Source organism: Cuculus canorus, chromosome 26 (assembly GCF_017976375.1).
Source record: "Cuculus canorus isolate bCucCan1 chromosome 26, bCucCan1.pri, whole genome shotgun sequence".
Lineage (NCBI taxonomy): Eukaryota > Metazoa > Chordata > Aves > Cuculiformes > Cuculidae > Cuculus > Cuculus canorus.
In genome coordinates this window covers 2,167,493-2,180,114 of record NC_071426.1, presented here as the reverse complement: position 1 = coordinate 2,180,114, position 12,622 = coordinate 2,167,493, and the positions used below count along the sequence as shown (strand labels likewise).

At 46.5% G+C, this 12,622-nt stretch overlaps 1 protein-coding gene and 1 long non-coding RNA gene across 2 annotated transcripts; one reads left to right on the top strand and one right to left on the bottom strand.

The window, feature by feature from the left end:
* Positions 1-95: 95 nt before the first annotated feature.
* Positions 96-9,946, bottom strand: AP3M2 (adaptor related protein complex 3 subunit mu 2). Its single transcript, XM_054049715.1, has 8 exons — positions 9,632-9,946; positions 6,090-6,261; positions 5,457-5,594; positions 4,823-4,908; positions 4,161-4,294; positions 3,134-3,341; positions 2,165-2,309; positions 96-1,754 (listed from the first exon to the last, which is right to left on the bottom strand). The coding sequence occupies exons 1-8, from the start codon at positions 9,902-9,904 to the stop codon at positions 1,654-1,656; spliced, it is 1,257 nt and encodes a 418-aa protein (XP_053905690.1). The 5' UTR covers positions 9,905-9,946; the 3' UTR covers positions 96-1,653.
* Positions 9,947-10,050: 104 nt separating this feature from the next.
* On the top strand, positions 10,051-12,013 carry LOC128854672 (uncharacterized). The gene is made up of 3 exons (XR_008453619.1): positions 10,051-10,187; positions 10,650-10,762; positions 11,606-12,013. It is a non-coding gene; the product is annotated as an uncharacterized LOC128854672 (long non-coding RNA).
* Positions 12,014-12,622: the final 609 nt, after the last annotated feature.

Here is a 12,622-nt window from a genome sequence, read left to right as displayed (position 1 = left end):
ACGATGGCAGCAGTTTTTAGGGGCCTGTTAGATTTACATCCACAAGTAAAGATCGAGTCAAATGACACAGATAATGTGTAAAAATTAATTTTATTGGTGCCCTTGCTGAAGGTTATCTTTGCACTGAACATGCTCAGCAGTAAAGCCACCTGCAATGGCATTCATCAGTGGCACCAGAACTTGCAATTCCACAAGCATGATGCCACTCATCCACTGCAAGTATCCATCACATGAAAACCAGAATGTATGTTATCTTTCATTTAGGGTCACACTGTTCTGTTCACAAGCGTGACCTGTACATGCTGGATTCCACAGCAACCTGACAGATGCTGCAGTCACATGTACAACAGCTTAGGGACAAATTCTGCTACCACGGAGAAAATCCATTGGCATCTAGTGGCCAAAGAGCACATTACAGACAATACAGAACAGTGCAGATGCATCTTGTTTCATATTTATGCTGTACAGAGAGATGCAGCACAAGCTGGAATAGGCAGATGCTGCAACAGCTCCTGCAGAAAAGATGGTCCCAGTGAAAAATCCAGCATATGCCTGAATCCACCTGCACAGCAGCTGATTGGTACAGGAAGTGGAATGAGGTAGGACAGCCAGAAACACTATGAAGGTACCAGGACACAACCATCTCAAAGAAAGACATCAGTGAGCAGGAGAACATTAGTATCACCTTCATTTGTAATACACAGGCAGAGTCAAAAAGAGGTTCCAACAAGTTAGTAGGATAGTGATTGTCTTCATTTAGCCACAGCACTCAGATGGAAGCTGAAGCTATGTCTCCACAAAAATCTTCCGCCTCTCTGTCTCTTTCTTGGCTTCCCAAAGAGACTAAGACAATCCCTACCTTCAAATACTGTCAAAATGAGAAGAGAAGCAGAACTGCATTCAGATGTCACCACCCATCAGTTACAAGATCACACTACACTCAGCCTTTAATAGGACACTCTACTAAGATTGATGGGTTTATCGATGGGTTTCTGGTCTGTCTCCAGAGATCCAAGACATTCAATGAGCTTATAAAATATCTAGAAAAAAGCATCCACTTCTTCCCTTCCTCCCTCAGTATCACCATCCCCAATCTCAGGTTTCATAAACTGATTGTCCTGGGTGGGACAATCTACCTTTCCACTTCTTCTCCCTGTCCCTGTGAGGCAGAGTGGTTAGATGACCTCTCTGCTGCCAAGAACTATACAGCTCTCCACCCTGGAAAAGGGCAGACAACAGACCATCACACTGGAGTTGAAGTTCACAGAAATCCAACTTTGTATCATCTACAAAGGGATAAAAACCAACCAAAATATAAGGAAGAGGAGTTACAAAAGGCAATGAATACCTAGAATTTCCTTTATGACAGCAAAATGAAGGTGATACAAGCTTACATAGCTGACTCACTAACTCCCAGCGACCCGAACACCCTTCCTGTCTGCTATTGTTCCAAAACTTCAGACTCAGCAAGGGATGAGATGGTTTCGGGTCAACCTTACTTTTCCCTGCTCCAGCACCCTAAGCACTGGCCCTCCTGCTCATGCTACTACAGGCAAGGAAGCAACCCTAAACAGATGGATGTGGTAAGAGGATGCATCCAACAGCCTCGGACAGGAGAAACAGGGAAGTGCTCTTCCTCACTGTCAGGATCCTCTAGGTTCGGACTTGGAACTTGCCAGCCTTTGTCATGTATTTTATCCCCTTGAAGGGCTTGTACTTCTCCCCATACATGTCCAAGCGATTCACCTTCAGTCCTAAAGGCAAACAAACACAGCATAAGACTGACTGCTGCCACAAACAAAGCAGACAGGCCTTCAGGATAAGGGAACAAAAGACCATACTAGAGTTGCAGAGAGTATAGGGAAAATTTTAGCAAGCAGTAAAGAGAATGGAGAAAGCTGACAACTGCTAATTGTCAGAATCGTTCTTTACAAACGCATCAATACCCGAAAATTCTTTATAGGTCTGTATGCACAGAACGCAAGGAAATGTAGAGAGGCTGTTTCACAGAGCGCCAGAGCAAACAAATCCATTTATCTGTAGCCAATGCTCACGATATTTGTTCTTGAAGAACATATTTCGGACAGAATGTGCTTCAGAAGGCCTGCAGAGCTATTTCAGCTACTTTGCAGAGTGAGCACTGACACAGCAGAGACTGTCTTACCAGATATAGCCAGCTGCTGAATTTTAAACTGCAGGTTAATGGTGGGGTTTTCATCTGGTTTTGATGTCCCAGCTTGCAGGCTCACAGTCCCCTTCAAGCTTGGCAGCTTCTGGGGGTTTATTTTCCCCACATCCCATGAAAGCAGCTTCAAGGAACAGAAAACACATCAGTGAAACAGAAATGCTGTAACAGCATCTAAAGAAAACAGTCCCCTTCCAATGACAGCTTTTAATGTTTCTTTATGGAAAAGGTTCTTGTCTTAGTGTCTTGCCTTTCATATTGGAGAGACACAGCGCAGGCTTAAGAGGCAGCTGCCTCAGATCTCTGTTTTCCCTTTCTTTCCATGAAGTTCCCCAAAAGGCTACCATGAATGCTATTCCCACCGCTTGTGCTACAAGCCCCATTTCCTATGCGTAACAGTGACAAAAATAATGCAGAATTGCCTCCTTTCCAAGTGGCTGAAGCAGTGTTGCTTGAGGCTCTTCTGTGGTTAAACCAATAAACTTCAGTTTGCAATAAGAAAGAAAGCGAACTCCAGGGCATATGGGCCTAAACAACAAAACCAGAACACCCCAAAACAAACCAAACCTTATTAACCAACGCAAACCCTCAGTGTTTGCAAAGGTTCAAGTAAAATGTGCAGTACTAGGCATGACAACTAGGTATGCAGAGTTCTGTAAAGCATCGCCCAGACTAACGCCTCATCACACATCACCAGTTTGTGGGTTTTCTGCACAAAATGAGGAAACAGAACTAAAACTTACTCAGACACTGAGCTATTTTTTGTGAGGATTAAGACAACTTCTAGTATACAATTGTCCAGGAAACGTTCTCACCCCAGAAAACTATACTGCCTTCCTAAAGCAATGTTCAAGGAAACATTCACGTATGCATGAACAGCTCAACTTCATTTGCTGAAAGGTAAAAACAATTACAGAAGTAGTAACTAATTTATCTCATTCCTCTCACCTTTGTAACTGGATCAAAGGTATGCGTTCCCTGAGAGGGTGTGAGGGTCATATTTAAGACACCTTTTGGCATCTGGCTTGTGACCATCACTCCCTCTACAGTCTTCCCCATAGTCTGCTTCGGCCCCACTGTGATCTCAAAACGTCCCAGCGAGCTGCTATCACGGAAGCTGATGTTGTGTTTAACGTAGACAGGAATTGCCACAAGACTAGAATAGAGAAGCGAACAGAAGGTCCTTGTCAATCTCCTTCCTTCATCTTTGCTTTTCCCGATGCAGCCCTTGGCTTCTACACTGAAAACCAGTCTACTTAAAAGAGGAGTAAATCCTGTGCTCATTTGCTCAATCTAAGAGCAAAGTCAGAATCCTGTGCTGAAGTCTTAATTACACTTTTTTAAAATCAAAAGTATCTTAGTTTTCTGCCTCTCCGCAGGACAGGTAACTACAACCAATAAAACAGGAGGCTTGAGCAAAGGATGAGGAACATTTTTGCATGTTACAACTAAGCTGGCAAGTAGTTCCAGGCAGCACAGCAGCACTTGAACTGCATATCTGTGCTTTCGATTGGATTTCACACTCCTTTTCACCTCCTTAAGTCGGATAAAGTCTAACAAAATGCTTTAGCATCTGTAACCCCAGTTAGCTGCTTCTAGAAAACAGAGGAAACAGTAGACAAGAACTTGTAGTTCTAGTCAGGGAAAGATCAAAACTCGACAAGATTACCAAGAGTTTTTTATAAATGTAGGAAATCAACACCTTGATTAGTCCATACTGCCTAATTCTCTCCCTTTCCAGTTCATTTATCTGCTATCAGCCTTTGAAAAATGCTGGCTGACCAAACAGAGATGATGGAATCACTGCTCCAGATAAGGAGAAAGCATGTGGTTTAAAAAAGAAGCGCGAGTTACCATGCACCTTTTTTCATTTGGCCACCTGATATTTAAAAACAATTCTTATTTAAAAATTTTTTTTTAAACTACCTGGGAAGATCCCGATTTTGTAATTCATGGCACTACATTCATCACCTACTTCTGAGCACTGACGTGGTAGGAAAGCAAGCGAAAGTTTCCATCGGGCGGAATGAACGAGAGTATTCTCTCTGACTCCCAGCGCTTAAAACGCACACATGGATGAAAGCTGACATCATCCAATAACCGAGGGTTCTGAAACAGAAGAAAAACACAAGGTTAGTCAAGGCAGTACTACTTAAAATAACCTCTGCTTCTTCTCAATCTTCTGTCCATGAAGGGCGTATCATTCAACACTCTCTGCCTGCTTGCAGGTATCTATATTCCGACATTTGATGCTGTTTCATCTGTGCGATGGCAGTACCCAATAACCTCTGCCCCATGTTAGAATATGTTGTCGTGTCAAATAATTACATTGATATACCTATAAAAAAGACAGCCCTTTAGGGTATCTGCCTGAAGCAGCACTGTCTCCTCAGTCAGAAACTTAGTCACAGCGCACACTAACAGTACTCTTAATAAAGAACCTGAAAATAAAGACTTTAGGCTCAAAGTCGCTGAAGTTCATTATGAGTTTCCATCGTCAGTTCCTTCTCTCTTTGTTTGGTATTCCCAGGTTCTGATATGCTGGGGTCCATCAGCGTGAGGCTGAGATCCTAGCAGCAGCCCTGGGAAACCTATCTCAAAATACAACTTAGGTAAAGATACATCTTCGAGCTTTACCATAAAGGAGAGGGTAAGGTCTGGCATCCCAGTCAGCTTGACACAAGCATCAATCACCCCTTGGATTTCAGCAGTAATTGTGGAACCTGCAGGAATAAAGTAAACACGTGAGGTTACGTGAACCTGATCAAAAAAAAAACCCAGTGGGAAAAAACTACCAATGGGGAGGAAGGAAATCTATTATCTTTATGAAATGTCATGGCTCGCTGTGTTGCCAGCTCAACGTTTCTCTCATTCCCAACAACTTCTAGTGAAGATGCGTACAACTAAGAATGACTGAATACAAATAAAATGGACTGAGCAATGTCCATTTTAATGGCCAAACAACAGCTGCCAACTCTAACAAGACTAGGATGCACAAAAGCTAAGGAGATAGTGCTATGCACAATTTTCACTCACCTTCTATTTTCCCAATAATTTCTTACAAGATCTCAGGAACAAGGACAAGTGAAAACCTTGGTACCTGTCTAAAATTTTTAACTGAATAGCACCTACAAGCTTGCAACATTCCAGAGTAAGAATAGGAATAGAACTTCCCACACGTAGATGAGGGAGCTCCTCTTTGGAGACCTAAGTCTCTTCAGGCAGTATCAGGACAAGTTACCCTCATCATAGCCAGAAGCAGCTTCCATACCTGATTTGTCAATGATTGCATCTATCTCCTCAATCACATCAAAATATGCCTCGTTGTTGGTGTATTTTACACCAGTACGTCTCCAAGGCACCACCGATAGCTGTCCAGTAGGAAGCTGGTCACCCACATTTGTGCTTCCTGGAAAAGAAAGGCAATAACAAACCACAAAAGTTAGACTATGCTCCAGAACAAGTCCTTGGCTCCTAAAACTTAGAGTGCAATTAATCCCTGAGACCCTCTATCTCTTTGTAGGAGAGCAATTACTCTTCCAGACTCACTGTTTGCATTCTACAATTTCCATCTCGCTTACATCCAACTCTAAAATATGGCACAAGAAGGCCTGGGGAACTGTGACTGAGAAACAAAAGAAAAAGCCACCCCAATAAAATGCCCACACTAAACAAAGGACATCCTCTCACGCTGTAACTGGAAACATAATCTGGCTGTTTGGTCAGAAACAAAAGTGTAGCTGGTGCTGGAATGGGAAGGAACCTCAAAGCAAAGCACCAACTTTAGAATGGGTTTAGAGTAGTATGGGATAGCATCAATTTTCTTCAGCCATGCCCTAACTTACTTATGCAGGAATATTGCCACATGGCCTCCCCATTTTATCTACTTGTTGTTTCTCTGTACCTGTGATGGTGTTGACAACTGTTCGCAGGATAGTGGGAGGTTTTATCAGTTCCTTAAGAATATTAGACTCTGTCGCCAACGGAAAGCCATTGTCCAGCATCTCCTCCAGCACCTCGTAAACCACCACAACATTGTCTTTGATCATCACCTCTGAGCAGACACCAAAATAATCCTGTGGAAAAGAAATAATTACTCGACAGCCTCTGGAAGAGAGTCTTGGTGATCGTTCAGTTCAGTGTCATCCCACACAGGAACAAACCATCCCGTTACTTGGAGGAGGTGGAACACCACTGAAACTCCGAGAATAAGTGCAAACCCATCAGACAGAGGGAGCACACCAACAGACAGGCATGACTGAGCACCCCTGTGCCACCGCCCAGCAGGATGGCACATCACCGCATCATCAGATGCTCTTACGGCTTTTCTGTATTACAAGATTCCTTTTGATAGCTGAGAGGTTTTATAATTACCACTCGAAAGTGGCTCAATTGCAACTGATTAAGCAGAAATGTTAGTAAGAAAAACTCCTGACTTGCGGATATTGATACCTCCCATCACAGAGTGATGCCTCCAGCATCACACCCCCTGCCCCAGCTGCCCTAGTCTTAACCCACAGTAGTCCCAATATTTTAACTGTCCAATACTGCTGTTCAAAGAATTCAACCTCTTCCCACCGAATCTTTTCATTTACTTTTGTTAGGATGCTCTCTTACCTATAGCCAATAACACAATTAACAACTTCAATCCTGTATATATTTCTTTAGAATTTTTTTTTTTTGGTATGGAATAAAGGGGAAGCGCAGCTTCAAACCCTCCGCATAGTCTACCTAAGTCCATTTTGTTTTATAGGAGAACATTTCCGACATCCATCTGCCTCTAGGTTTCTCATTCTGGCACCACGTGGGGTGTACAGACTGCTCACCTGTCCTAAGATGTGACAGAAGTCCAGTATTCTGAAAACTAATTCTATCCATGTAACAAACCCTTCCTCCCTCATAGTTTAAGAGATGTATAAAGCAGAATCTTAGAACATGAAATCTAAAGATCCACAGACTAGTTAATTCCCCAGCTTCACTCCTCTACTGTTTCTTCAGCTCCTACTCCAAACCAATAATTTACCATAGTACAAATACACCAAATCAAATTGTAAATCTGTAACACAACACAGAAAACCAAGTGCAGACCTTTCAGAAGTCGGCGTACGCTACAGGAAGTGGTCACAGTAATTCAGTGATTTTTTATATCAAACATTTAATTTACTCATAGTTTTATTCTATGGGGACCTCACGCACCTTTCTGGAGAGAGAGTGAGCTTGCACAGGCAAACACAAACCAGCTTACGCAGAGCAGTTAAGGAGATCAGGCATTCTGCACAAAGCATGAGCACACAAACTGTGACGCTAAAGAATTTCTGTGGGAGCAACGCCAAGTATATGGAAGATTAATTGGAACTAAGATAAAGCACAAAGCTGGTATCAAGCATATTCGAATAAACATTATTAAAAAGATGAGGTGTTCCAAGCTCGACACACAGGATGATGAAACCTGAGTGTGTGAGAAGGCCAGGCTGGAAAAAAACACCTGGGAATAAGTGAATTGGAGATCCGACTGAAAACAGTCACAAGAGTGTGGACCAGACAAAACTAAAAACATCTTATTTATCTGAAGGTTGGAAAACTGAGGAACTGTATAAAGATCTGTCTGAATGACAGTAGTAGTACTTTCTTAATGCAATTTCTGTATGCTGTGCTGATTAAAATAATATACTTAAAGAATACTGTGAGGTCTGCGTCTCCTTCACCACCACAAATTTCATCACAAATTCTGTTTCTTTTTCAGACGCATCAGATTTTAACACAGGGCTGAACCAGTGACAACACACTCACGCCTCATCCCCTCACAAAAAACAAGACCTAAGCGACTGACATTGTTTGTTTTTGGCCTGCGCAGCCAAGCAGCTCCTGAACAGAGCGAAACGTAACTTGGTCTGCTCTGGCGCTCTGGCTGGCGCCTGGAAGCAGAGGCTCACATGACACTGGTCTGACCGAGCACTCACACATCCCGTGTTCTGGCATGATGCCGGTCACAAGATATTTCGGATTCAGATTATGCAGCCGTGCTGTTGGCAGAAGGCGATATCTCCGCTGTCTCCCCGAACCAGACGGCCGTCCTCTCAGCCACAGCACAGCAGCGACGCGGCTGCTCAGGGCAGCAACTGTGAAATAAACGCTCCGGAGAAACATCCCCAGCCGGACAGGCACTGCCCATGCCCGGTGAGAACTGGGACAGCTCCTTCAGGGCTCACTGCTCCCAGACCGGACGAGGCTGCAGAATGGCAACACCAACCTCATTCCCGAAAGGTCCCTTCTGGGAGCAGGGGCTGATCTGGAGCCCATCCTCAGCCTGGGCAGCACCCCCGAGCCCCACAGGCACAGGAAGAGACCGGCAGAGACCTCGCTGCCACCACCCTGAAAGGCTGCACAGTTGTAGAATCACAGAATCACTAGATTGGAAAAGACTTCTTGGATAATCGAGTCTAACCATTCCTATCTGCCACCAAACCACGTCCCTGAGCACCTCATCTACCCATCTTTTAAATACCTCCAGGGATGGGGACTCCACCACCTCCCTGGGCAGCCCCTGACAGTGCCTACTGACTCCTTCTGTGAATTTTTTTTTCCTGATATCCGGCCTGAACCTCCCCTAGCAGAGCTCGAGGCCATTTCCCCTTGTCCCATCACCTGTCACTTGGGAGAAGAGGCCAGCACTCTCCTCTCTACAATTTCCTTTCAGGTGGTTGTAGAGAGCAATAAGGTCTCCCCTCAGCCTCCTCTTCTCAAGGCTAAACAACCACAGGTCCCTCAGCCGTTCCTCATAAAACTTGTTCTCCAGACACCACCAGCTTTGTTTCTCTTCTCTGGACACGCTCCAGAGCCTCAACATCCTTCTTGTAGTGAATTGAACAGTATTCAAGGTGCGGTCTCACCAGTGCCAAGTCAAGGGGTAGAATCACCTCCCTGGACCTCCTCATCACGCCATTTCTGATCCAAGCCAAGATGCCACTGGCCTTCTTGGCCACCTGGGCCACTGCTGCCAATCAACACTCCCAGGTTCTTCTCCGTGCAGCTCCCCAGCATCTCTTCCCCTTGTCAGTAGCTGCACAGGACTGTTGTGCCCCAAGTGCAGGACCCGGCATTTGGCCTTGTTAAACCTCATGCCATCAGTCTCAGCCCATGGATCCAGCCTGCTCAGATCTCTTTGGAGCTTCTCTACCCTTCAGCAGCTCCACACTTCCTCCCAGCTTAGTGTCATCTGCAAACTTGCTGAGGGAGCACTCAATGCCTTCGTACAGGTCATTGATAAAGACATTGAACAGGACTGGATCCAACACTGAGCCCTGAGGACACCACTGGTGACCGACCTCCAACTGGAGTTAACTCCATTGACCACAACTCTTCGGGCCCATCCATCCAAGCAGTCTTCCACCCAGCAGAGGGTGCGCCTCCACCTCTCCCCCGTTCTCTCCCGGTCCCCCTCAGCACCTGGAAGGTATCGACGACGCGGTGCAGGAACTCGATGACGAAGAGCGGCGGCACCTCGCTCTGGATGACGGCCACGAAGAAGATGCGGTGCCGGTAGACGCTGAGGAGGCAGTGATGCGGCGTAGCGATCACGGGCGGTACGTTCTCCGCCTCCGACGCCCTCTCCTGCGCCTCAAAGAAGTAGTCGCAGACGGAGCGGCTCACGACGCTCTTCCAGTGCTTCTCCAGGAAGATATCCCCGGCGGCATTGATGAGGAACAGGCTGTGGATCATGGCTGCGGCGGGAGCGGCGGCGGCCCAGACCCCCCCCGTCACCCCCCGTCCCCTCTCCCGCCCCTCCCACCCCGCGCTACCATTGGGCCGCCGCGAATGGCACCGCCCTATAGGCCTGGGCGGGCCGTGACGTCACTCTCAAGCGACGAGGGTGGACGTCATAAGAGCGCGTCCCCCCCCCGTTCCTGTCGCCGCGTCCTACACGTGGCCGCGGGTGCCCCCGCACCGCAGCTCGGGAGCTTCCCGGGACCCCGCGGCGACAGACCGGGCGGGTTTAGACTAGGTGAAAGGAGGAATTTCTTCATGATGAGGCTGGGGAGGCCCCGGCCCAGGTTGTCCAGAGAGGTGGGGCTGTTTACCGAGGCATGGACTGATAAGACGAGGGGCAATGGGGATAAACGGGAGAGGGGCAGAGTTAGACTGGTCCTAAGGGGGAATTTCTAAGGTGTGAGGGTGGGGAGGCCCTGGAACAGATTGCCCAGAGCAGCAGTGGCTGCCCCATCCCTGGAGGGGTTCAAGGCCAGGTTGGATGGGATTTGGAGCCCCTGATCCAGTGGGAGGTGTCCCTGCCCATGGCAGGAGGTGGCACTGGATGGGCTTTGAGGTCCCTTCCGAACCATTTCATGATTCTGTGACATTGCCAAACCTGAGGATGAGTGAGCGGAAAGGACCAGCGATGTCAGAATGCAAGAAAAGGCACAGTTCAGATTTAACAGTCCATCTTATTTCCTGTGATACATTGCAGCTGTTTCCCACCCAAAATGGGGCAGAGGTCACTTTTACTCTGACGTTACGGTGTCAAACTACTGTGCACATCTGTCCTTATTGAAAGTGTTGGATAATTCAAACACGCACCAGGTAAGCTTTATGCTATAGCAGCCAGTGATGAAGGAGGAATGACCCAGATACTAAACTCTCTTTTACGGCTGTGATTTGTATCAAATGCATTTTTTAAACATCAAATAGTGTTTTGAAAATGTCTAATTCAAACTGCCGTAATGGATTACACATTTGAGAGCAACAAGGAGGTAATAATTTGTCATTTAATTACAGCACTTCTAATTATTTATAAATAATTTCAATATAACCACTTTATTTTTAACACAAAGATATGGTAAAGATTATTATAACCCTTTCTGAGGCTCTTGGAGATGGTATTAATGGCATCACAGGCAGAAAGCAGCACACAGTTAAACTGACCAACAACATAAAGTCCGTATACACTTGGTACTCCAAGACACTCAAACTTCAGCTTTTAACCTGGACATAAATCATGGGATATGTGTTTTCAAGATGGGCATTTCTTGTTCGTCTCAGGAAATGCAATTCAGTTTTGACTGTACTACACATTGTTTAAAAACTGCCATTTCCCTCTGACTTCTCGCGCCCATCATTGATATTGTTAGTGTTTTACCCAGGTCATGACGTTGCCACTTCTGTATTTTTCCCACGCTTATTTCAGCTTATTTGGCCATCAGAAATGTTTGTGCCTATACAAAAGCAACCAGAGAGTAATTATTTAAGCACACCAATGGAAAAAGTCATTGAGGGAAAAGGGGAAATACGTTTCTGTTTTATAATCAGACGGGTTTATTGAAGTGTCTTGCTGGCACCTGCAAAGAACAATTTGCAGTTACGCCACCGAAATGCTGCCTGTCTGCTTCCAAAGCACAGAGAGCGTGTTTTATTCTGGAATCACAGAATCACCAGGTTGGAAAGGACCCACTGTATCATCGAGTCCAACCATTCCTAACACAAGTTGGGCTCTGTAGTGACTTAGGAGCTTACACAAACTGGAACCTAAACGGAGAACGCGGCAGAAGAGGCTGCCAGGACAGAATTCCATTATGCTGGTTAACTTATTGAGAGCCTGTTCCCTGCTCCCTGGGAGGGCACCGAACCCCTGGAGAACCAAAGAGCTGCGCTACAAAGTGATGTTGACAAACCGCGCCGCTGTCTTCATGATCAAACAACTCCTCACCATCTGTAGTTCGCCACACGCTGGAATTCGGATAATTTAACCATTAGCCTGTGAAAATAAAAAAGAGAGAAGAAAACAGGGCAGGTTTTTTTCATTTCTAATAGCAAACTCAATTTCTTTTGCAAGGGTGCTAAATGTTAACCTGCCGCCAGTTTGGAAACAACGGGGCCTACAGAGCAGTTGTGTGTGGGGACACAACTGGGCCTCACTGGGATGCTCTGAATCCCCTCAAGTTCTGCTTTATTCCACCTAAGGAAATCGCAGGTGTATCTCCTTTAGCGTTTCTGAACAGACCGGCAGCGGGAGCCGTGGAATCATGGAATCACCAGGTTGGAAAAGACCTCTTGGATGTGAAAGCTCAGGAAGAGGTGGGAAGCAGGAGCGTGGGCAACAGCATCTCGGCTCCCACCGCCTTCCAGTCCCACCTCCACACTGGAAAAGCTTCAGCTGAACCCTCAGGAGGTGCTTTTGCTCCAAAGAGACGCCTCGAGATCGCTTTCCCCTCTCCATCCCCGCAGCCTTTCGGGTTCTATCGGGAACCCCCACAGAGCCCCCCCCCAGTGGCTCCTCCCGGAGCGCTGTTCCCTGACGCGTACCGCCTCCCGCCGTGGGCTGGTCGCACTGCGAGACCCCCTCCCACCGCCGCGGGGCTGTTCCCAGTGTGCGCCCACTCCCCCCCCGTTGAGTGCTGTTCCCAGCGCACGCGCCCCCTCCCGCCGCTTAGGGCTGTTCCCCCG